Below are 24,602 nucleotides of genomic sequence, written 5' to 3' on the forward strand. Positions count from 1 at the left end.
GTCCCAGAGAACCGGCCTCAAGGGTGGGGATGGGGTAGGGGCAGTGGATAAGGGGTCTGCCCAGGGCTTCTTGGGTTCCCTTCTTGGGTCCCTGGGCACCCAGGGCTGTGGCACTTGCCCCGGGCTAGAGGGTCAACCAGGCCCTGCATGGTGCCCACTGCTCCCTCCTGTGCACTGCAGGGGACCCTTGTCCATCCCTCTAGCTCGTCTGGACCGCCCTCAATGGCTCCTGCTGTCTTTCCAGGCTGTGTCCTCCCATGTCAGGGACACATCCCAGAGCCCAGGGCCTGCGTGGGCTGTATCCACGGTTACTGAATAGGGACAAACAGGCATGCATTGGCAGGGGCCGGTGGCTCATTTCAGGAAAGTCCCTTCAAGCAAGAGGATTCTCTCCCCACTGGGGCTGAGGGCAGTGGCAGAACGTAATGTTGTTTTATGTTGTAGTGTCTCTGAGATTCCTACAGAATGTCAGGCCTGGATTCCTGAACCAGGTTCCCCTGAAGAGCTCCTCCTGTCCACCCCAACAAGAGGCCAGCTGGAGAGCAAGCACACATCGAGTGCAGCAGGAGACTATAAGGTTAGACAACAAGAAGGACTTCCCAGCAGGGGAGAGCAATGCTTGCTTGGTTAGAGCTGCTGTTCAGTAGAATGGGCTGCTTTGGATTGCAGTGAGGTCTCTGGAGTTGCAAAGAGCAGAGCTAGAGATCAAGGTCAAGTGGAAGGAAGCTGGGAAAGGTTCAGTTTGACTGGTGAGGGGTGGAGAGGGTGGAGGGAGGCAGGGGCTGCCGTGGTGCAGGGCTGAGGTGCCTAGGTCTGATCCTGAGGCCGATGGTGGGAGGAGCTGTGTGTGGCAGGGTGGGACGGGGTGGGGACAGCAGGAGACACTGAAAAGGTGGCATGGCCAGGAGCTGGAGGCTGACTGGGTGTGGGGAGTGGGGAGGGGGCAGTGGGGAGGGGGCGTTGGGCTGCAGGGTGGGAGGTACCTTGGCTCCTGTGGGAGCACTGGGGAGCAGCAGGTAGGGGGATGAGCTGGGTGGGAGGGGCTGCAGCTTCCCAGGAGACATAGGGTCGGTCAGTCTCGCAGGGAGACTCACAGGCCTGGGCTTGGCAGAGAGGCCTGGGCTGGAGAGGTGGGGAGGGGAGATCCAGGAGAGCGGGTAACTAAGGACTTGGGAGTAGCTGGCATTACCTGGTGAGAAGAGAGTTCTGAACAGCCCCTCAGAACAGAAATTTCTCCAAGGAGGCTGACCGGAGAGGTGGGAGGAGAGTGCGGCAGGGAGTCAAGAGGGAGACACTGGTGGGTGCCAAGACCAGGTCGGCACCACAGGCTGGGGGGCTTGAGGACTTGGGGCTGATGTCTGGGGACGTCCACGAGGTGGAGCAGCCCAGGAGGCCTGGGTGGGAGGAGGCGGCGGCGGCGGGGAGGGGAGGGAGGGGCTGGGCCTCTGTCCACAGCATTAGTGCTGGTTGGAGGGACGAGGGGGGTGCGGAGCCAGCCAGGCCGCCCTCTGGTTCCCACAGCAGCCGAGCAGAGCGGGCTGCCATGGCGCTGGCCCGGCCTGGGACCCGGGACCCCCAGCCCCTGGCCTATGTCCTGCTGCTGCTGCTGCTGCTCTGGGCCCCCGCCCTTTCCCTCCTGGCTGGTGAGTTGGGGCCCATGTCTGGGGGGGCCTGGGAGAGGGTCTGTCCCCCACGGCAGACACCCCAAGCCTTGGCTGCTGGGGCGGCGGGTGGGCTGGTCCGCGTGGGTGCAGGCCTGAGCTGTGGGGTGCGCAGGAGTGAGCAGCTGTGGGCCCCCAGACTCTGTGGGGCTCCACGGAGGTGAGTGTGTTCTGAGACTGGGGGGCTGTTTCATGTTGGGGGGTTGTAAGTTTCGGGGTTGGGGGATTGGGGGCTGGGCGTGATTTGAGAGAGCGGATGCGGGTGAGGGATGGGGTGCATGTTTTGGGAGGTGCTCTGTTGCATTCTGTAAAGGGCTGGGGGTTGGGGCCGGGGAACTTGTGGGTTTCTGGGGGCTGAGTTTGGGGAGTTGCAGGAGGCGTGAGCCTCACCCCAGAGCCTGTTCTGAGTCGCATGCTGGGTTGTGGGGCACAGGTTGTGGGTGTGTTAGAGTTGGGAGGTGGATGAGCTGTCTGGGGTGAGCCCTGAGTTGTGTCTGAGGCGTTGGGTGTGGTGAGCTGTGTCCCAGCACACGCTGTGGGGTGTAAGTTGTCCAGGGTTGAACTGGGTCTTTGCTCTCAACATGAGGGGTGTGGGATGGGCACAGCAGACCCCAACTCAGGGGACTGGGTGGAGAAGCGGGAGGGAGCGCTAGGGAGCTGGGTGCCTGCCCGCACCCCTCCGTTTGTGCAGTAGCCCTGCCCGCGCCCCTGCATTTGTGCGGTAGCCCTCCCCGCGCCCCTGCATTTGTGCGGTAGCCCTGCCCGCGCCCCTGCATTTGTGCGGTAGGCCTGCCCGCGCTGGGGGCTGCTGGGGATGCTTTGGGTCCCTACGGGGTGTCTGGGGATTTGGAAACGTGTGTGTCTCCTGCCGCCCCCTCCCCAGCATTCCAAGGCCAATCTGAAAGGGCTCCCTGAGGCCAGACCCCGTTCGTCAAGCCCTTTTTGCTTTTGTCCAAGGTCTTGGAGGCTGGAATTCCTCCTGGGGGGGTCCAAGGGAACGCTTGCTGTTAGTTACTATAGTTACAGGGGCTGGGCATGGGAAGTCCCCTGCCCCCACCACCACAGGCTGGGGAGGCAGCCAAAGAGGGCCTGGGCTCTCCTGAGGCTGGGGGAGCCCTTCCTGCCCCAGAGCTCCACAGGCTGCAGGGTGTGGGGGCCAAGCCTCTCCCAGTCTCACCTGGGGACCCTCATGTTTCCCGCACTCACAAAGCTTTCATTTCCTAGCCTCTCTATGGGGCCCTAGGGAGGATGTGGACCCCATTTTATAATGAAGGAAACCAAGGCTCAGAGAGGGACGGAGACTTATGAGCTGGGCTTTGCTGGCAGGTGACTTGGACTCTGTAGAGGGGCGGGGCATGGTGGGGGGGGGTGGCTGCTCCTCTCTGTTCTCTGCATACAAAGCACATAAGATCCCAGTCTGTGGATCCGGGCTCTGTCCCCTGCCCTGTGCTCACACACCCACACTCCACACACCTGTGTGGCATGCCCAAGGGCACACAGCGCCACAGGGACAGGTGCCACAGACACGTGGATCTACCAGCACATGCACCTACACACGTGCACACACATGGCATGTGCTTGCACACCAATGTGCACACCCCAACACGCATGTGTGGCCATATGTGCATTCACACTGTGTGCACTCACAGAGGACCTGGAGGCACACCGTGGATGGAGGCTGTGGGTGGTCTGGACACTGTGTGTACACTCACCCCATCAGGCCTGCTGGGGCACCCAGGAGCGGGCAGCCTTTCCTCTGCCATTTCTGTGCTGGGAGCCCCATCCCTGGGGATCCCTAAAAGTTGGTGGGGGACACTGCAGGCATGACCATTTCTGCACACTGGTACCCTAGCCTGCCTGCCGGGAGGGGAGTGACTGGGGATTTTGTCACTTGAAAACCACTTTCCATCCTGGAGGGGATGGGGGCTTCTGGAGGCCATGGGCCCCTGGCTTTGCTCCCCACCCCTGCCAGGCCCTGAGCTGGGCCCCTCCATCCTGGTCCCAATTTGCCACAAAGGCCCAGCTGGTTGCCATGGAGAGGACCAAGCATCTTGGAGTACAATGGGGCACACTGGGCTCTCACATCCACCCTCCCTTCCCCGAACACCCAGGGAGCCCAGCAGACAAAGGGGCAGTGAGTACAGGCCCCAAGTCCGGCCCCTCCTCCAGCCAGAAGGGGGTGGGAGCCTGCGGGACAGAAGCAGAGATGGAGCAGAAAGTCACACACATTCAACCCAATGTCAGGATCCTTTGGACAGTGGGTGTCTGCCTCAAGTAAATAATTGTTGATGAATAAGATCAGCCACTCCATGGCAGGCACTGTGCTATTAACAAGGTCTAATTTACTTCTCCTAACAGCCTATGAAGTCGGCTCTGATACCCCCAGTTTACAGAGGAGGTAAATAAGGCCCAGAGATGGCCAGTCCCAGAGCCAGGCAGCCCCAGAGATGGCCAGTCCCAGACCCAGGCAGCCCCAGAGCCAGTGCTGGGATTTCACAGTACACTGTGCTACTAGCCTAGGCAAAGTCGCCTCTCTTCTCTGTCTCCACAAAACGGGGACAGACTGGCTCACTCTGAGCGCTAGTACAAGAATTCGAAGAGAAGGCAGTGAGTGGTTCCCCACCCCAGGTTTTGGCATGGAACCCCCAATTTCAAGGGAAATTTTAGATGGAAGCCCATGAACAGTTAAGAGTAAAATTGTTAGAAGTGGCCTGTTTGGGTGGCAGGTGGGGAACACCGCCTGCTCTGTCTCCCCCTCACTTCAGGAGGTAACTCACTGGAACTGTGCTCTGAGCCCAAACTCAAGGGTTCGTCAGTGCCAGGCACGGGGTAGGTGCTCTGTCCCTGACAGCTATTGCTGCAATTACTGTTATCAGAATTACGTCTTTTAACCTCAGAAGGTAAACAGTTTTGAAAAAGAGTATTCCAAATTATTCTGCCCAAAATAGTATTTCACCCTTTCCTGATGACTGAGTGAGCATCTGTAAGCCTCCATGGTTATTCAGCCCTACCCTTGCGGGGGTAGAGCCTTGGGGCCCAGGGATATTAGATGAACAATTTATTCACCTATGCTAGAAGTTCCCACACCTTAGGAGGTCTTAGGTCACTTCTTAGAAATATTCTCTCTCTCGATTTGTTGGGACAGGAAGCTTCCCCAGTAAAACACTTTCTTTTTTTTGCTTGTGGTCTGTCTTTCTGTCTTTTTTTCTTTCTTTCTTTCTTTTTTTTTTTTTTTTTTTTTGTCTGAGAAAGGGTCTCACCCTGCTGCCCTGGCTGCAGTGCAGTGGTGAAATCATAGCCTCAACATCCTGGGCTCAAGCCATCCTCCCACTTCAGCCTCCCAAGCAGCTGGGACGACAGGAACCCACACCATGGTTGGCTCGTTTTGTTTTGTTTTTGTAGAGACAGAGTCTCACTATGTTTGCCAGGCTGGTCTTGAGCTCCTGGCCTGAAGTGATCCTCCCACCTCGGCTTCCCAAAGTGCTGGGATTACAGGTGTGAGCCGCTACACCTGGCTTCAGTAAAACACTTCTCATCAGTTGTTGGCTGTTATAAACAGGCCTATTATTAGTGCATGAAAAGTAGGTATTACTAATGAGTGAGGCCTGAGACACAGTGGGATTGCTAACAGCTGGGTTTTGGATAGACGGGGAAGATTGCCCACTCTGCCCAGGCTGATACTGGAAGATGTATTCCTGTGAAAACCTTTAGAGATTTTTTTCCAGGGTGAGGCAGTTAAAATGTACTAAAGTGACAATATGTGGGTGGCAATTTAGCGTTTGCAAAGTGGAAATTTCACATGCATTGGGAGATGTGGACCTCTGGGAAATCAGGAGTGGATCTGATTCTTCATCTCAACCTGGGGCAAAATTATCAACCTCTTTGAGTTACAAAAACAGAAATTTTCTTAATAGCACCCACCTTTTCTGGTCTGAATCAAATATAACAATGTAATAATAGACTCACAGGCCCAAGCACATAGTAAGCACTCAGTAAACAGCTGGGTCCTCCTGCCCTCCCCAGGACAGGGCAGCAGGTCGAAGGGGAGGGGCCGGTGTCTGTTAATCCCTCCCTGCCAGGTCGGCCCAGGCAGCCTGAGGTCAGGAGGGATTTGTGAAGATAAGCACAGGCCCCTCGTTGCCCTGGCAACAGGCCCCGCCCCTCCAGCCTGGCCCGGGGACAGCCTCTCCTCCGCCCTGCTGCCCTCCACACCCCGCCCCTCCTTGCCTCTCCTGTCTGGCCTGGGTTATCGTGGCCTCCTAGGCTCACTCCTGGAAGACAGACAACCTGAGGTCAGCGGTTCCCACACCTAAAAGTGAAAGGAATCCCGTGGGAGCAGGTTGCAATGCAGATTCTCAGGCTCAGGGCCCAGTTCTAAATGTGGGGTCTGGAGTGGGCTCCAGGAATCTGTATTCTTAATGTGGACCCCGGTGATTCAGGGAAGCTTGGAGTGAGGCCCTGGGTTTGGATTCCAGCCTCACTCGGGCCGTGGACTCTGAGGCTGCTTCGAGTCTCCCTTTCCTGAGGTGTAAAACAGGGGTCATAATACTGTCCGCCTCGGAGGGTAAATGCCAAGATCAACCGAGATGACACAGAAAGATGGCTGTCCCTCCCAGGCAGGACTGTGGCATGCCTCCCAGGACGGGCAGCTCCTTCCCTTCCCTCCCCTCCTGGCTCTGACTGGAGAAACTCCTTCCTGCCACAGGGTTGGACTTTGTCTCCAGGGCTCTGTCATTTAGAGCCCATCTGCTCCCACGGTCCTGGGAAGATCCCTTGTGACAAGGCACCTCCCCCGCCCCCCAGGATCCTTTCCCTGGTGCTACCTCCCCAGCATGGTCCCGACTGCTCTGAGATAGGGGACAAAGCTTCGGGTTGGATGGCAGGGAGCGGGGCGGAGGGGGGGTCCCTTGTACTGCACAGGTGAGGGACAGTGCTCTGTGGGGATTAAGTGAGGGGCCTGTGGGCACAGGCGCCGGCAGCTGGGGTCCTTTACAGTGGGTTATGAGTGCTGCACCCTCCTGAGCAGTGCTGGCCCCACCTCGTCTCAGGGCTGTGCCCCACATCACCTTGGTGCATCCTTTCAACACCTCCACGAGATGGGCACTTTTTGCACCCCAGATACAAACCAGGACTGCCCGATGCCCCAAACCTGTGCCCTTTCCTGAGGGAGCTGGAAGGGTGCGGGTCAGGCCACAGGACAGCCCTGCCTGGAATGTGGATGACGCCTGAGAGGCTGCCAGCCTTATCTGGGGGGCTTCACCAGAGTGGGGGAGGGAAGGGTGCAGGGTCTGAGCTATTCTGGGGTCTGGTTAGTGTCTAGATGACAACCTGGGTGGGGGAGGGGCACCTCTGGGAGCTGCAGGTGGGGGTGGGGGAAGGAATGGGGGCTGTGTCTTCTGGAGGCTCCCCTCCCCCATCCTTACCGAGTTCCTACCAAAAGCAGCCCTTGACTGCGGTGCGGAGGGGTTGACTAGCTCAACATTTGATGAGGGGCTTCTATTATCCAGTTTTCAGACTGAGAAACGGAGGCTCCGTGGGAGAAATGACTTACCCAGGGTCTCATAGTAACTTTCTGAGCTGAAATTGAACCCAGGGCTGTTTCACCTCAAAGCCCAAGTCCTCGCCTGGGCATTGGGGTGACAAGGCTCTCAGGAAGGCAGGAAGAGAGGAAGGGGGATGAGGATCTCTGGGCGTGGCTTCCAAGCCAGTTGGTGACCCTCTGTTAGAGAGAGCTCCAGTGCTGGAAGCATCACGGTGGCCTGGGGCAGGTGTCCCGTGAGCCATCTCAATACCTGCTCTGTACCACACGACCTCGGCCAGGCTGGCCGCTTAGGTGTTTGCTGATGGGGGATGAAATGAGGGCCAGGGACCCTCTAGAAGTTCCCAGGCCAGTGGCTGGTGGAGGGTGTGGGGGGTAGTGAGGTGGAGAAGGGGTAGGAATGAGACCAGCGGAGCACACGATCCCTGCCTTTGAAGTTGTCCACCCATCCTCCCGAGGTTGAGGTCGGGCCCATCTCCAGTTTCACCCAGGGATGGAGTTACCAGACCCCTGGCAGAAGAGGTGGAGGGGGCAGTAGGAGGAGCCTCACCCTCTTGGACCTCCTCAGATGCATGGGGCCTGCAGGAGGCAGACCCCTCCCTAGGTGGAGCTGAAATAACCCGGATAGACCTTGAAGCCTGTCCCAGCGAACACTAACTTGCTGTGTGAAGTGGACAGGGCCAAGCAGACTCAGCAAGTCTTCACTTACTTTCCTGGGCCTCCTTTTGCTGTCTGGTGCAATGGGCATGACAGACCCTACCTCAAAGGGGGCCTGCAGGGACAAGACAGTGGAGGGAAGCTCACAGCGTCAGGGAGCCTCTGTTCACTAATCCTGCCCAGGAGGCAGGCGTCCTTGGTCCTATTTCTCTGCTATATAGACTCTCCTAAAACCATTGCCAGTTCTGGGTGTAGATGTGTGCAGCTTACTGGGACCTGGCTTGCAGACCCCTGACCCTCCATCCATCCTGTGCATGGAGAGACCCATGTTGCTTTCGGGGTCTGGGGTGGGCCTGAGAGGGTGGGGAGGAGATTGTCTTTGTAACCTCTGCCCGCCCTGCCCAGCCAGTTTCTTCTTTCTACAGGGACGGTGCCTTCAGAGCCCCCCAGTGCCTGTGCCTCAGACCCGTGTGGTCCAGGGACCGAGTGCCAGGCTACCAAGAGTGGTGGCTATACCTGCGGGCCCACAGAGCCCCGGGGCTGTGCCACCCAGCCATGCCACCACGGCGCTCTGTGTGTGCCCCAGGGTCCAGATCCCGACGGCTTCCGCTGCTACTGCGTGCCGGGTTTCCAGGGCCCACGCTGCGAGCTGGACATCGATGAGTGTGCATCCCGGCCGTGCCACCATGGGGCCACCTGCCGCAACCTGGCCGATCACTACGAGTGCCATTGCCCCCTTGGCTATGCAGGTAACAGCCTGGGCCGCCCTGGGAGGAGGTCTGTGATACGGATCCCATCAGCTGCTCAGAGTGCAAGCATTGTGGCTTCAGCTTTGACTTTCGTGTAGGGACGCCCCTAGGTATCTGGGCACCTCTAGGGTATACCCACTTGGTCTGACTACAGAACTAATGCTTTGCGGGCTTACCTGGCAGCTCTGGGTGAGAGTATGTATGTGCGGGTGCTGGCATGGTGTGTGGCACATCTCAGGCACTCGATAAATGTGATTTCAGTCCAGCCTAGAGTTCAGTTTGGCTCTGGAGGTAGAGATACCCCTCAGACATCTCTGGCAGTGTGGACGTGCCTGGGGTGACTTTAATGAGGATGCCCAGATAGTCTCTCTAGCACTTACTTCAGGCCTGTGCCAAGCTGTCATGTAGACACTGTCTACATGACAAGCACCATTAGCTCATTTGAACACTCCTGATGTGGTCTGGAATGCAATGTGGACCCCTGGCCTCTGGGTCTCCCCCAGAGTTCTAGCATACAGACATACATGGTCTCGTTCAAACTGTAATGTTGACGTACCCCAGGGCTTGCTGCTGCCTGGAGTGGGATAATATATACGTAAGTGCTCAGAAAAGTGACTGGCACTGAAGGTACCTTCTCCAGAGTGTGGCCCGTCCCAGGCCCACCCATGGTCTCAGCCGAGAGCATCCTGGAGCGGTTTCCTAGAGAGGCCTGAAGTCGGGAAGGAGGGGGTAGCTGGGGACAGGTCTGGGAGCGAGGCTAAGTCCGGGGCAGTCTAGAGTCTGCAGTGTAGATGCTCTGGATTCTACTTCAATCCTGAATTCTGACAATTGTACTCTGAGGGCAGGGGGCAGTTTGAAGTTACTTCAGAGCAAGGGGTACAGATTGGGGGGCTGAGTTGCAGGGCAGGGGGCCTATAGCGAAGCGATGGCAGCTGATGAAGAGAGATTTGGGAAGCTGGTTCCATGCATCTTTCTCATCGTTCCAGTGTCTGGGTGTATTAGTGTACATGCCAGTGGAGGTCACATCCATCTGTGTGTCTCCTAGTTCCAAGATCTGTTTTGCATCCGTAAAGCTCTGCCAGTACCTGGGGGTGTCTCTGCAGTCTGAGTGCATGTGTGAGCAGTGGGTTGTGCGAGCAGTGGGTTGTGCAGGCAGTGGGTTGTGCGGGCAGTGGGTTGTGCGGGGAGTGGGTTGTGTGGGCAGTGGGTTGTGGGAGCAGTGGGTTGTGCGGGCAGTGGGTTGCGCGGGCAGTGGGTTGTGTGGGCAGTGGGTTGTGCACCCGGATGTGTAGTGCTCGCGCACTTCGGGTGACTCTTCCTGGGTAAGCTGTGAATGTGAGTGGGGGCAGCATTTGCCGTGACTCATTCTCTCCTCTTTCCATTCCAAGCCGGGTGGGGGAGTTTGGGATTTCCAGACGAGGCCTGGCTCCCCCTGGCACAGAGGGTGGGAGTGGGGATGGGGAGGGATGAGGGAAGGATCACAGGAAGGTGGGGCCATGTTTTGTGCTCAATGAACTGAGAAGGGGGAGGGTTCCAGCTGGAGTCAGCTGGGCCTCTGGCCCCCCCTTCACCAAACCCACTTAGGGGGCAGGGCTCACTGGAGTCTACAGTGACACGTGAGTCCAGGATGATCTCAGGCAGTGTATCTGAAACGCTGGGACTCTCCATCTCCCTTCCTCTTCACCCTCACCATGGGAGAGCCACTCAACTGTCTTGATTTGCCCAGGACTGTGAGGGTTCCTTGGACTTGGTACTTTCAGTTCTAAAACCAGGACAGTGCAGGGACACCGGGAGGAGTGATCACCCTAACTCAAGCATCTCCTGCCTCTCTGGGGTCTGAAAGCCACCAAAGTGGACCTTCTAAAAAGTAGGTAGGGCCAGGTGCGGTGGCTCATGCCTGTAATCCCAGCACTTTGGGAGGCCGAGGTGGGTGCATCACTTGAGGCCAGGAGTTAGAGACCAGCCTGGCCAACATGGTGAAACCCCTTCTCTACAAAAAAAATACAAAAATTAGCTGGGTGAGGTGGCACGCACCTGTAATCCCAGCTACTCTGCAGGCTGAGGCACGAGAATCACTTGAACCCTGGAGGCTGAGATTGCACCACTGCACTCCAACCTGGGTAACAGAGCGAGACTCTGACTAAAAAAAAACAAACAAACCCTAAAATGTACGTGGGACCAAGTCACTTACCTGTCTGAAACTTCCGGGATGGACCTGGAGGTTACCTGGTCCTCAAGGCACTAACACCTCCCACCCGACTCACCTCTTCCACCCCTCTCCCTTGCTTCCAACCCTTCAAGCACCCCGCCTAGGGCATCATGGCCCTGGCCCCCAGCAGAACTTGCCTCCTGCTGCAGTCTCTTTGGAATCCAACTACTGCCCACAGTCCCCTATCTGAATCCTTCAAAAGCCTATTCTTCTAGGAAGCCTTCCCTGAACAGAGCAGACCCCAGCTATTGCTTTCCCAAGACCCAACCCCTTTCCTTGTTGAACTTGGCAACATCAAAACCCAGCTCATTTACGTAACTACTGGCCAAATCCCACCCACCCCCACCATGTACTGGCCTAGACTGTGAGCCCCATGAGGGCAGGGTTGTCTGTCTCGTTTATCTCCCTGCCTTTGCAGGCGTGACCCCCCTACCCCGCCCCACCACCACCACCGGGCTCTGAATGAATGAACCCACGAGTCTCTAACTCCGGAGCAGGCCTGGCGCGGCCTCTTCCTCCCTGCTCTGGGTATTCATCCTGCGCCCTGTGTGTCCCCTGCCCTGTCCAGGCGTGACCTGCGAGACGGAGGTGGACGAGTGCGCCTCGGCGCCCTGTGTGCACGGGGGCTCATGCCTGGACGGCGTGGGCTCCTTCCGCTGTGTGTGCGCGCCGGGCTACGGGGGCACCCGTTGCCAGCTGGACCTTGACGAGTGCCAGAGCCAGCCATGTGCGCACGGGGGCATGTGCCACGACCTGGTCAATGGGTGAGCGAGCGGCGGGGCAGGGGGTCGGGGCGCCGGGGCGCCAGGTGCCCCAGTGCGGGGAGGCGCGGGGCAGAAGGGGCGGGTGCACACTTAGCTCCGCCCGCGCACCCTCCCCAGGTTCCGGTGCGACTGCGCGGGCACCGGCTACGAGGGCACGCACTGCGAGCAGGAGGTGCTAGAGTGCGCATCGGCGCCCTGTGCGCACAACGCGTCCTGCCTCGAGGGTCTCGGGAGCTTCCGCTGCCTCTGTTGGCCAGGTGTGTGCATGCAGGTGCACGGCCTGGGGTAGCCGGATAGGTATTGTGTATGCGTGCGTGGCCTGGGGTGGAGGGGTAGGTGTGCGCGTGTGCGGCCTGGGGCGGCGGGGCAGATGTGTGGCTGTGCGTGAGTGCCCACTGGGTCCTCGGGACCAGAGTGTGTGTGTGATTGCAACCTGTCGGAGCCTCAGTTTCCTGATCTACAAAATAGGGCTGATTGTAGCGCCTGCTCCTGGGGTTGCTGCGGGGAGAGTGAAGGTGCGACGCCTGGGAAACCCTTGGGACGGGCCTGACAGCTGCAAAGGGCTTGGTAATTAACGCTAGTAATAGTAGTAAGACTAGGCCGGGCGCGGTGGCTCACGCCTGTAATCCCAGCACTTTGGGAGGCTGAGGCAGGCGGATCACGAAGTCAGGAGTTCGAGACCAGCCTGGCCAACATTGTGAAACCCCGTCTCTACTAAAAACACAAAAATTAGCTGAGCATGGTGGAGTGTGCCTGTAGTGCCAGCTACTCGGGAAGCTGAGGCAGGAGAATCGCTTGAACCCGAGAGGTGGAAATGAGCTGAGATCATGCCACTGCACTCCAGCTGGGGCAACAAAGCAAGACTCTGTCTCAAAAAAAAAAAAAAAGAAAAAGTAGTAGTAAGACCAGTAACAGCAGCAATAGGCCGCTGCTGCTGAAGGCTGCCATGGTCATCCCTGCTGCCCTCAGTGCGTCCCTCCCTCGCCGTTCGTGGCTTATTCCGAGCTGCGGTCCCTTGCTGGCCCTGGCTAGCCCGGTGACAGTGAAGAGATGCTGCCTGGCAACCCCGTGAGACCTGATGTCTGCATGTGTGTGCCCCCAGGCTACAGCGGCGAGCTGTGTGAGGTGGACGAGGACGAGTGTGCATCGAGCCCCTGCCAGCATGGGGGCCGATGCCTGCAGCGCTCTGACCCGGCCCTCTACGGGGGCGTCCAGGCCACCTTACCTGGTGCCTTCAGCTTCCCCCACGCTGCGGGCTTCGTGTGCCACTGCCCTCCTGGCTTTGAGGGTGAGCCCCTGTTAGGGAAGTGGTCAGCCCGTGTCCAGATGCCCAGGGAGGGATCTTGTGCCACCCTCTACCCCACACCTGAGTCTGCCCTCTCTTGGACTCAGTCTCCCTAGCTATAGAATAGACCCTCTCAGCCCCTGCCTGGCTCTGAGGGTGCAGTTGGGACCCATAGCTGGGCCTCTTGCAGGAGCCGACTGCGGTGTGGAGGTGGACGAGTGTGCCTCACGGCCATGCCTCAACGGAGGCCGCTGCCAGGACCTGCCCAATGGCTTCCAGTGTCACTGCCCAGATGGCTACGCAGGTGTCTGGGGTGGGGTGGGGTGGGCCCTGGCACCATCAGAATTGGTGGTCCTCGGGTGAGAAGGTCCCTTCTCTCTGGATGTGTGGATTGATGGGCTTAAGGAGATCGGGGAGGAGGTGGATATGAGGGCCCAGGTGACCGCTGAGGGTGGCTGAACTAGGACTCGCTTTGGAGGTGAGACTGGGGCTCAGGTGTGTAGTCCCAGCAGCTGGGGCCATAGTGGGCTGAGGTTGTCTGGGAGAACATGTGGAGGGATGGTCTTCAGGAAAGACGGAGGTGGTTCAGCCAGGACAGAGAAGGACATAGGGGCTATTGCAGAGATTTAGGGGGTAGCATCTGTAGAAAGATGACTCTGACCTTTGGGGAGCTGGGGCCTGTCAGACAGGAGTTGGGGGTTCAGAAAGTCTCCCCCTGCCTTGGGTGCATGCAGATGCACAGACATAGGACACCGGTGAGCCCAGGGAACTCCACCTCCAACATTGAATGTCCCTGCCCCCTCTGGAATGCCTGCGACACCTCCCTCACGCCCGCCCGCATTCCTGCTGGGGCATACTGCCTCCTCTCCCTGGCAGGTTCCTGGGCACAGGCTCCTCTACCAGGGGAAAGAGATGGTGATCACATCTCCCCCTCCCTCCATCACCTGAAGATGGTGGGACCCAGTGTCCCCCAGCCCTGGGTGGCCGACACTCCTGGGGGCCCTGAAGGCCCATCCACGGCCTCCATGGGCCGAAGTTCCCCAAGTCCTGCTCCAAGAGCCATGGCCTCCTGGGTGCCTGGCACACAGTGGGGCCACACAGCATGTCTGGCCTCTGGGAAGCATTTGCTCTGCATCTTGTTTTTTCCTTGCCACAGCCCCATGAGGCAGGGGTTTAAAACCCCATCTTACAGCTGAGAGGATGAGGGGGTGTCATCCCCCAGGTTCCCAGTATGAGCGGGAACCTGATTGAGCTTAGCTGTTGGGTGACAGGGAAGGCAGACCTCTGAGGTCAGAGCCAGACAGGGGGGATCCCAGCTGCAGGGCCAGGCTCTTTGCCTGTCCTCCCTCCCTTTAGGCCGTGCTGGGCGTGGGGGAGGCCAGTGCCTGGCATTCCTGAGCAGGCTTCGAAGGAGGCAGCTGGGCCAGGCAGGGAGCTCTGTCCCTCCCCACTTCCCCAGCCTCAGTGCCCACCCACCACTCTCAACCTGTCTGGAGGGCATGGCAATGGAGCCGGGGGCTCTGTGGACCTTCCTGGGCCACCTGTGGCTCCTGACAGGTATGGAGGAATGTGGGCCCTGGGCAGGAGGAGGTTGGTGGGTAGTGGTTCCTAGGAGGAAGCTGTGGTATTTGTGAGCTGATCAGGGATGGGCTTCAAACCCTGGTGGCTTCTCTGGGCCTGGGTTCCTCCAGCTGGGATGTGGCTCCTTCTGAGCTACAGCGGGCTATGGCTTCTTGACCCAAGCTAGGGCCTGAGCACCTGAAGGGATCCCTGGAGGGAGGATAAGGCAGCCCATTCACAGCCAGTGTGAGGGCCCTGGGGCAGAGGGACTGAGGGGTTGGAGCCTGGGGGCCACTCAGAGTGCCTCAGGTGTGTGCACTACCCCACTAGCTCCTCCATTTCATCACTCTGTCCATAAAAGCCATGCCAGGCCCTTTGCTAGGCACCAAGGACATACTCAGGTCCCTGAAGATCTTAGCTGAGTAAACAGATATGTTTAATACGGGGTTCTGGGGAGCTGTGCCTATGACTGGAGAGTGATACAGTAGTTTGAGGTTGGGAGTTAGGGAAAGCCTCTGGGCTCTTTGAGTTTGGGCTTTGCAGGATGAGTAGGAGTTTGAAAGGAAGGGTAAGGGAGAATGAGGCATTCCAAGCAGGTAGAACAGTATGAGCAAAGCCCCAGAGTCAGGACTTTCCAGGAAATGCTTGGAGGAATGGGAAGTTCGAGGTTTGTGGGAAGCAGGATTGAGGCTTGAGAGCCTGGTAGGACCCAGCCCACAAGGGCGTCTTAAATGTCAGGGTAGACCTGAAGCAGCAGAGGAACCTGGCCAGGTGATGCTTTAGAAACAGACCTCTGGCTATTGGTGGAGATGGACGGGAAAGGGCTTCTGAAGGCTGGTGAACTGGAGGATGTAGGATGGTTGTCCAGAGAGCTGGTAAGGCAGGAGATGGAGGGTGGGAGAAAGGGGGCATTAGAGAGTGTTTAGAAGATTAAATCTATAGGGCCTGGAGACTCACCAGATATGGGAAGGGAAGGGACATCTTGACTTCTGGCCTAGAGGGGACTTGAGGGGACCATGAGAAATCCTTTGGGAATTGGTTTGGTTGATAGGTACTGAGGTCCCCATCACAAGAGGCATGTAAGTTCTGGGTCAATACTGTGGTTCTGGCCCCAGACATTACTGAGCCTTGGCTTGGTCTCTCCCAAAGGGCCGACATGTGAGGCAGATGTGGATGAATGCCTGTCAGATCCCTGCCTGCATGGCGGAACCTGCAGTGACACTGTGGCAGGCTATCTCTGCAGGTGCCCAGACACGTGGGGCGGGCACGACTGTTCTGTGCAGCTCATTGGCTGCCAGGGCCACACCTGCCCACTGGCTGCCACCTGCATCCCTATCTTCGAGTCTGGGGTCCACAGTTATGTCTGCCACTGCCCACCTGGTACCCATGGACCTTTCTGTGGCCAGAATACCACCTTCTCTGTGATGGCTGGGAGCCCCATTCAGGCATCAGTGCCAGCTGGTGGCTCCCTGGGTCTGGCACTGAGGTTTCGCACTACACTGCCCGCTGGGACCTTGGCCACTCGCAGTGACACCAAGGAAAGCTTGGAGCTGGCACTGGTGGCAGCCACACTTCAGGCCACACTCTGGAGCCATGGCACCACTGTGCTTGTCCTGAGACTGCCAGACCTGGGCCTAAACGATGGCCATTGGCACCAGGTGGAGGTGGTGCTCCACCTAGCGACCCTGGAGCTACGGCTCTGGCATGAGGGCTGCCCTGCCCGGCTCTGTGTGGCCTCTGGTCCTGTGGCCCTGGCTCCCACGGCTTCAGCAACTCCACTGCCTGCCGGGATCTCCTCCGCCCAGCTGGGGGACGTGAACTTTGCAGGCTGCCTCCAGGACGTGCGTGTGGATGGGCACCTCCTGCTGCCTGAGGATCTCGGCGAGAACGTCCTCCTGGGCTGTGAGCGCCGAGAGCAGTGCCAGCCTCTGCCTTGTGTCCATGGAGGGTCCTGCGTGGATCTGTGGACTCATTTCCGTTGCAACTGTCCTCGGCCCCACAGGGGTCCCACGTGTGCTGATGGTGAGGAATAAGCCAGGTGGGAAGGCAGCACCTGAGATCTGGCTCCCTCAGCCTGCAGGCCTCACACCTGGCACCTTCTCTCCCTGCAGAGATTCCTGCTGCCACCTTTGGCTTGGGAGGCGCCCCAAGTTCTGCCTCCTTTCTGCTTCAAGAGCTGCCAGGCCCCAACCTCACAGTGTCTTTCCTTCTCCGTACTCGAGAGCCCGCTGGCCTGTTGCTCCAGTTTGCCAATGAGTCCGCAGCTGGTCTGACAGTATTCCTGAGCGAGGGTCGGATCCGGGCTGAGGTGCCGGGTGGTCCTGCTGTAGTGCTCCCTGGACGCTGGGATGATGGGCTGCGTCACCTGGTGACGCTCAGCTTCGGGCCTGACCAGCTGCAGGACCTGGGGCAGCACATGCACGTGGGTGGGAGGCTCCTTGCTGCTGACAGCCAGCCCTGGGGTGGGCCCTTCCGAGGCTGCCTCCAGGACCTGCGACTCGATGGCCGCCACCTCCCCTTCTTTCCTCTGCCACTGGATAACTCAAGCCAGCCCAGCGAGCTTGGCGGCAGGCAGTCCTGGAACCTCACCGCAGGCTGTGTCTCCGAGGACATGTGCAGTGTAAGTGTCCAGGGGGTGAGGGTGGGGGTCCTTTTTCTAGGATCTGTCCTACATCACTGGGGCTTAGTGTGTCCTTTTGCTGATGAGGAAACTGAGGCTCAGGAGGTGAAGTGACCTGCCCGGGGTCCCACTACAGGAGGGTGGCAGGGCAGATTTGCATTCACTGCCTCTTCAGCCCAGCTGCTCCTACCCTCTAGCAGTCCCCGTGCCTCCCCCAGCCAGTCCTGGTCTGCGAGAGACACACTGACTGAGATAGAGGCTGCCCGAGCCTTTCTGCAGGAGCTACTTGGGGAACAGGACACCCTTTTGATCATGAACAGAATTCCACCAGCCCTGGAGTTGCAACAGCTTGGGCATGAACTCTGGTTCCTCTCTTTATTGGCTGGGTGACTCAGACAAGTGGCTTTGCCTTACTGAGCCTCAGTTTTCTCCTCTGTAAAATGGGGGTGCTAGCGACTTCCTCTCCACTCGTTTGTGAGGAGATACTGTGTCTGTTAGTAGGTGCTCAGTGAAGAAGCACTGCAATGCTGGTTATGATGGGTGATGCTAACTGCAGTCCTGAGCCAACCCCTGCCCTGCCTCTCCCGCAGCCTGACCCCTGTTTCAATGGTGGGACTTGCCTCGTCACCTGGAATGACTTCCACTGTACCTGCCCTGCCAATTTCACAGGGCCTACGTGTGCCCAGCAGCTGTGGTGTCCCGGCCAGCCCTGTCTCCCACCTGCCATGTGTGAGGAGGTCCCTGATGGCTTTGTGTGTGAGTGTGTGTCCTGCGCAGCTCCCGTGCTGGGTGCTGGACACCCAAGCTGATTAGATCCCATCTGCACTCTCAGGGCTTGGAGGATACTGGTGGACCAGGCATGCCAAGCCCCAGGGCAGTGTGGCAGGGCCACCGCATGTAGAGGGACAGAGTTTCTGGAGAAGGTGAGCCTGTACCGGGCTTCAAGGCCAGACTCTGAGAGCCACAGGGGGAAAGGACATTTTATGGAGGGGCATAGCGTGTGCAAAGTCCCTGAGGTCTGCAAGGACAGCGGAAGTGCAAGGGGCCAGCAGGAACGGGGTGGGAAAGTTGGTAGGGGCTTTGAGGACACCCAGTCAGGCCGGTCTGACTTTATCCCAAGGACAGTGCGGAGCCTCCGGAGGGTTTTAAGCAGGACAGGGGCATGACCAGATCTGCATTTTACAAAGATGACTGGCTGCAGTGAAAGGCAAGCCTTGGCGGTTAAGGTGGCACAGCTTCACAGAGGAGGGAAGGGGCCAGATTCTGCCAAGAGTTGCTGTTGGCCAGCCTGTGACCTGGAGGGTCACCTAGGCATGGCACCCCTCCCCCTACACCCCGCCCCCAGCACTGGCCCAGAACTGCTCCTCCGTGGGTAGGAAATACATTGGGGGTAGAAGTGAGGGTGGTTGGGGGCAGCTGCAGTTTCCAGGATCAGATGATAGGTGGGTGCGTGTGCCCCGCCCCCAGTAAGTGGCTTGTCTGCCACTCGCTGGGGGAAGTGGGGAGGTGGCATTTCTGGAGAAGGCTCCGTGGGCCATTCCCTGAGGCTCCTTCTCTCCGCAGGTGTGGCCGAGGCCACGTTCCGCGAGGGTCCCCCCGTCGCGTTCAGCGGGCACAACGCGTCGTCCAGGCGCTCGCTTGGCGGCCTGTCGCTGGCCTTCCGCACGCGCGACTCTGAGGCCTGGCTGCTGCGTGCCGCGGCGGGCACCCTGGCAGGCGTGTGGCTGGCGGTGCGCAATGGCTCACTGGCGGGGGCCGTGCGTGGAGGTCACGGCCTGTCCGGCGCTGTGCTGCCCATACCTGGGCCGCGCGTGGCCGATGGTGCCTGGCACCGAGTGCGCCTGGCCATGGAGCGCCCGGCGGCCGCTCCCTCGCGCTGGCTGCTGTGGTTGGACGGTGCGGCCACCCCGGTGGCGCTGCGCGGCCTGGCCGGTGACCTCGGCTTCCTGCAGGGCCCAGGTGCCGCGCACGTCCTGCTGGCCGAGAACTTCACCGGCTGCCTGGGCCGCGTGGCGCTGGGCGGCCTGCCCCTGCCCTTGGCGCGGCCCCGGCCCGGCGTGGCCCCTGGCGCCCGAGAGTACTTCGCGGCTTGGCCTGGGACGCCGGACCCCATCCTCGGTTGCCGCGGCGCGCCGGTATGTGCGCCCTCGCCCTGTCTGCACGGCGGTGCCTGCCGCGACCTCTTCGACGCCTTCGCCTGCGCCTGCGACCTGGGCTGGGAGGGCCCGCGCTGCGAGGCCCACGTCAACCCCTGTCACTCTGCGCCCTGTGCCCGTGGCCGCTGTCACGCACACCCCGACGGCCGCTTCGAGTGTCACTGCCCGCCCGGCTTCGGGGGCCCGCGCTGCAGGTGGGATGGCTGGGCAGGGGCGCGGGCCCGGGAGAGGGGGGTGACCAGGGCAGGGGTGGGCTGCGAATGCCCCCTGGGACTGTGGTGGGGCAGAGAAGTCTGCCAGGTCTGTGGATGAGTCGCTTCCCTTCTCTGATCCTCGTGTCCTTATCTGTGACATGAGGAGGACAGTTTGATAAATTTCCTGATAAAACACAGATCAAAACACACCCAGTTAGCTTGGAATTTCAGATAAACAGCGCTGAGGTCTGGGGCTGGGAGCCGCCTGCCACTTACACCGAGGTTCATCCCTGTTGGTCACTGGTGGGGTGGAGGGAGGGGATCAGGCTTTAGCGCTTCCCTTATTCATCTCGTGGTGGCTCTCCCTGGAGCCCAGCCTGTGGAAGGGGGATCTGGCTGTGGCCTGATCCCTCCCTCTCCCCTCAAGGAATGTCCAGGCGTTGCGTTTAGGAGCTGCTTTTGTTCAGAATCCTTACTTTTTGTTGTCCTCAGAGTCCTCTGAGATTCTGGAAAGTAAGTGACCCTTCCCTCCCACCAGGGACCGCAATCCTGTGACCGATAGAGGAGGGCCCTGAAGTCCATACATGAGAACACAGGCTCAGGTGGCCCACGGTCACAGCACTGGGGAGGGCAGGTCCCAGGCATCCTGTACCCACTCCAGCCTCTGCTCTCTCCCCAGGTTGCCTGTCTCATCCAAGGAGTGCAACCTGAATATCACCTGCCTCGATGGCAGCCCATGTGAGGGTGGCTCTCCCGCTGCCAACTGCAGCTGCCTGGAGGGTCTTGCTGGCCAGAGGTGGGTCTGGAGGCCGGGGAACTGTGAGGGGGTCCAACGAGTGTGAAGGGCTATTCCTCCAGCCAGGGTGGGGTGGGGGTCCTTGCCCACCTTCTCACCCCTCCCTGGTATCATTGTCACTTGAGTTTCCTTCCATGTCTTCCAAGACCATCCTCTGTGATACAGACCACTGCTGGGCAGTGGTTGCCTGGTAGCAGTTATGGGACCAGCCTCAGCCCACTTGTAGGAGACCGTAAAATTGCAGATTCTGGGCCCTGCAGACAGTGGCGTCAGCTCCCGGGGCACCTGCCTTCACACAGGCTCCCCAGTCACCCTAATGGGATGAGAGTCCTTCTCAGTCATGACTGCTCGGGTGGTCACCTGGCAGGGCCCAGCTGAGCAGGAGCAGTGCACAGGGGCAGTGAATGGATAAGCTCTGATGCTTGCTGAAGAGGGGGTGGGCAGCAGAGCAGCTGGGAGCACAAGAGGCAGCCATGAGGGAGCCGCTTTCTCAGCCCCCCTCCTTCTCCAGGTGTCAGGTCCCCACCGTCCCCTGTGAAACCAACCCCTGCTTGAATGGGGGCACCTGCCGGGCAGCTGGAGGGGTGTCTGAATGTATCTGCAATGCCAGATTCTCCGGCCAGTTCTGTGAAGTGGTGGTGAGTGTTGCTGGGGTGAGGGGCTGTGGACGTGGCCTGCTGGGCCCTTGGTGAGATGCTGCTGCTGGAGAGAGCACAGCACCGTGGGGCTGTTCTTGGGCCACTCTGTCATGGGGTGGGGCAGGTCCCTTCCACACCCCCCATACAGGAGGTATTTCCACTCCAGGGAGAGCTTTGGGCGCTGCCACCATCTATTGACAAGAGCACAAAGCTCCTGGCTGGGTCAGGGGCTTCCCCAGAGTGCCCAGGGCAGTGGCAGTGAGGACAGATGGTCTCTGCCAATCCAACCAGGACTCAGGGCCAAGAGGATGTTGGTGTTCTGGGATTTAGGTTGGTGAATCCAGACTGAGTTGGAAGACCTGGGGCGATGGGGGGTGGCCTGGGAGTCTGCACCGGAGCAGGTTTGGCCACTGTGCAGGCTGGCCCCAACCCCAGGGGCTCAGCCCGGGAGGAGCCTGGACAGACGAAGGCGAAGGCGGCAGGGGCTGGAGCTGTGACCCTCCCTGACACACCCCTTCCTCGGGGCGGGGGTGGTGGGGGGAAGGTGGGTGCTGGCGAGGAGAGGCTTGGAAGGGTAGTCTGAGGAGCAGCCTTGATCTCCACAGGCTTCTGGCAGCCTGGGTCATAAACCACAAATCCCCTCCGCTTATGGGGAATGTTTCCTTTCAAGTTGAACTTTTACAGCCTCTGGCTTCCCCACCCAGCCACCTCCCAGGGCAGGGGAAGGAAATGGCTTTACAGCTCCTCCCCTAAATTGTTCAGGGGTGGAGGCTGGCAGGGCCCTCTCAGGACCAGAGGGACTTTCCTCTCTAGTTTTAGGACCCAGGTCACAGCGGGCTGAGAAGCCTGGAGGTACAGAGGGAGGCGGGTGAGTCCCAGAGCCTGTGCCTCTGGAATCCTCGCATCCTGGGACTTCAGAGTCCCAGGCATGTAAAGGCTTTGATGGGGCATCCTGGGAGCCTGTGACTGGAGACAGCAAGGTTTGCTGGGCCCCCAGAAGCCTGGGCCAGGGCTTGCAGGGACAAGCTGTCAGAACAGTCCCCTGCTCCCTGTGCCACTCCGCCCCGGCAGGCAGGCCCCAGTGGATTCTGACCTTGCTGTTGTGGCAGGGGGCCGCTCAGTCTGCCCCTGCTCCCGCTCTGCCTCATCTCACCCTTGTAGGCTTCTGTGAAACCCATGCACCCTGCTTAGCTCCTGCCAGGTGTCTGTCTCTGTCCTTCTAGCCAGAACTCCTTTGTTGTACAGGACTCCCCAAGCAGTGGCTCTGACAGGTGGTTTCCTGGCACTTGCCTGTACACCCCTGGGGCTGGGTCTTCACCACTCCCAGGGCAGCCTGCTCCCAGCTCTGATTTTCTCTGAGCAGGTCCTTGTGCTGCTGAGGGCCCAGGGTCCTCCCCTTCTCTGTGGTCTCAGGCCTCAGTGTTGTGTCTCTTGCAGAAGGGCGTGCCCTTGCCGCTGCCATTCCCGCTGCTGGAGGTGGCCGTGCCTGCAGCCTGTGCCTGCCTCCTCCTCCTCCTCCTAGGCCTCCTTTCAGGGATCCTGGCAGCCCGAAAGCGCCGCCAGTCCGAGGGCACCTACAGCCCAAGCCAGCAGGAGGTGGCTGGGGCCCGGCTGGAGATGGACAGTGTACTCAAGGTGCCACCGGAGGAGAGACTCATCTAGGCCAGCCTGGCTGCTGGCACCAGCACCTGGAGGTCCTGAATGGTTTCTACCTGGAGACCCAAGGAAGCTGCTGCCAGGGCTCGGGACATTGCTATGGAAGTGTCCCCTTGGCTGGCAGCCTCTGCCTCTGCCCCATCGTGGATGGAGGATGAGGGGAGCAACTCAGGGAAACAGAGGCCTAGAGAGGCTGCGGACTTCATCCCACCCTCGGGGTTCTGCCTCGGCAGGTGTACGGCTGTGCGTGGGAGGGCACATGTGGGTGCACAGTGTGTGTCTCTGGAGGAGTGTGTGTCTGAGTGTGTACCTGGGCCCATGTTAGTCTACAGATGCTAGTGTGAGTGTGTCCTGCCAGGGCTCCAGGGCGTGTCTGCTGCATTTGCTCTGTGTCTATGACTGTGATGGGTGTGGCTGATCTCAGGAGGCAGTGGCTGCTCCATGGGGTCAACCATTACAGTCCTGGGGCAGGGGCGGCCTAAGGCTGCATGTTCTCCAGGAGGCCAGGCCAGGGTTGCCCCGGCACCAAGGCCAGGGCTCCTGCCTCCTTCCCCGCCTCTGGGGGCTGCTTCTGCTGTGGAGGCAGCTGGGAAGTCAGGGGAGGCCACTGGCAGAGGCCGAGTGGGCTTCTGGCTCCTAGAACAAACGTCCCTTCAGGCAGGTCTGTCTGCCAGAAGCCAGAGCCAGTCATGCGAGGGAACCACAGACCCACCCATCCCCGCAGCCGGAGCAGCCCAAGGGAGCAGAGGAGGGGCTGCCTGGAGCTTCCCATCCTGCTGTGGTCATTTGTCAAAGGGGGAAGGCACCCCCTGCCTACCTCACAGGGCTGCTGTGAGGATCGGAGAGGACGACAGTGGGGAGAGAATCTGGACGTCGTCAACTCACGTCTGATGGGAAGGATCGTCTGCGTGTCCTTCTGGGATAAGGATGACAAAGCAACCCTTCTCCTGCCCCAAACCCCCCCAGTTCACCCAACCACCTCTGGGTCTCCAGCTCCGGTCCTCCCTGGCAGCCTGGCGAGCCAGCTTCTTCCCCTGATGACTAGTTGCCTCTACACAGATTCGGCGAGAGGACTCGAAGGAAGCCCTCTGGGTTGTCTGCTGAGTGGAGGAGCTCAGTGAACACTGGCGCTGCCTCTGTGTCAGGGCTGGGCCTGCAGAGGCAGACTCAGGGGAGACTCCGCTGCTTGCTCGCAGCCCCCTTCCCCAGCGATGCCCATCACACTGTGACCTCCGATCCCTGAAGGGCACTTGCCTAAGGGCCTGGCCTCCTTCCAGCTTCATGGGCCTGGAGATGTGCCCTTTCGTCCTTCCTGCTTCTCAGGCCAGGAGATCCGTTTACGCTTTTGGGTCAACAGTCAGCTTTTCCTTTCGGTTTCGGCGGGTCCCAGGGGCGTGGGTGTCCAATACAAGGTGGAACCACGTGACAACTTGGGGGACTGGGACATGGAACTGGGAAGTCAGCAGAGGCTGGGATAGAGAGGGCCCTGAACGCCAGGCTCAGGGGCTTGCCTGGTCCTTATCCTGTAGGGGGTGGAACCATCTTTCCCTGTACTTTCTCTACAAACCTTGGGAACGGGGGCGGGGGGGGGGGGGGGGCGGAGGAGGCACCCGGTTCCGTTGCCTTAGCCGGTTCCAGGGTCAGTTTACTGAGTTAGGGATTTGGAAAACCTGTGTCAGCTGTGACTCCTAGGATATTTTATGTGGAACCCCCAACATGTAGATGAAAGCTGGCTGTGCCCTCTGTTCCTGGCTCCTATTGGTTCAGGTGGCTGGTTTTTTGTTTTTTTTTGAGATGGAGTCTCACTTTGTCACCCAACCTGGAGTGCAGTGGTGTGATCTCGGCTCACTGCAACCTCCACCTCCCGGGTTCAAGCAATTCCCTGCCTCAGCCTCCAGAGTAGCTGAGATTACAGGTGCCCGCTTTTAGTAGAGAAGGGGTTTCACCATCTTGACCACGCTGGTCTTGAACTCCCGACCTCGTGATCTACCTGCCCCGGCCTCCCAAAGTGTTGAGATTACAGGTATGAGCCACTGTGCCTGGCCTGGGTGCCTGTCATTCAGGCCTGTCAGTCCTGCAAGGGAGAGCATGGTCAGATGCTGGGCGAGTTGGAGGGGG

The 24,602-nt window shown here is 59.5% G+C and overlaps 1 protein-coding gene across 4 annotated transcripts; it reads left to right on the top strand.

The window, feature by feature from the left end:
• The first annotated feature begins 1,462 nt into the window (after positions 1–1,462).
• On the top strand, positions 1,463–24,364 carry CRB2 (crumbs cell polarity complex component 2). Of its 4 annotated transcripts, none has more exons than XM_010382458.2 (13): positions 1,463–1,643; positions 8,283–8,606; positions 11,384–11,579; positions 11,697–11,836; positions 12,682–12,867; positions 13,055–13,168; positions 15,574–16,446; positions 16,536–17,044; positions 17,635–17,800; positions 18,608–19,394; positions 20,074–20,190; positions 20,702–20,828; positions 22,266–24,364. In XM_010382458.2, exons 1-13 carry the CDS (start codon positions 1,544–1,546, stop codon positions 22,488–22,490), a joined length of 3,864 nt encoding a protein of 1,287 aa, XP_010380760.1. In that variant the 5' UTR covers positions 1,463–1,543; the 3' UTR covers positions 22,491–24,364. The 4 variants fall into 4 exon arrangements, with proteins under 4 accessions (XP_010380760.1, XP_030775371.1, XP_030775372.1 ...); XM_030919511.1 differs by having other exon boundaries at positions 17,635–17,773; XM_030919512.1 differs by having other exon boundaries at positions 1,485–1,643; positions 8,444–8,606.
• The last annotated feature ends 238 nt before the right edge of the window (positions 24,365–24,602 follow it).

Source organism: Rhinopithecus roxellana, chromosome 16, assembly GCF_007565055.1.
Source record: "Rhinopithecus roxellana isolate Shanxi Qingling chromosome 16, ASM756505v1, whole genome shotgun sequence".
NCBI classification, from domain to species: domain Eukaryota; kingdom Metazoa; phylum Chordata; class Mammalia; order Primates; family Cercopithecidae; genus Rhinopithecus; species Rhinopithecus roxellana.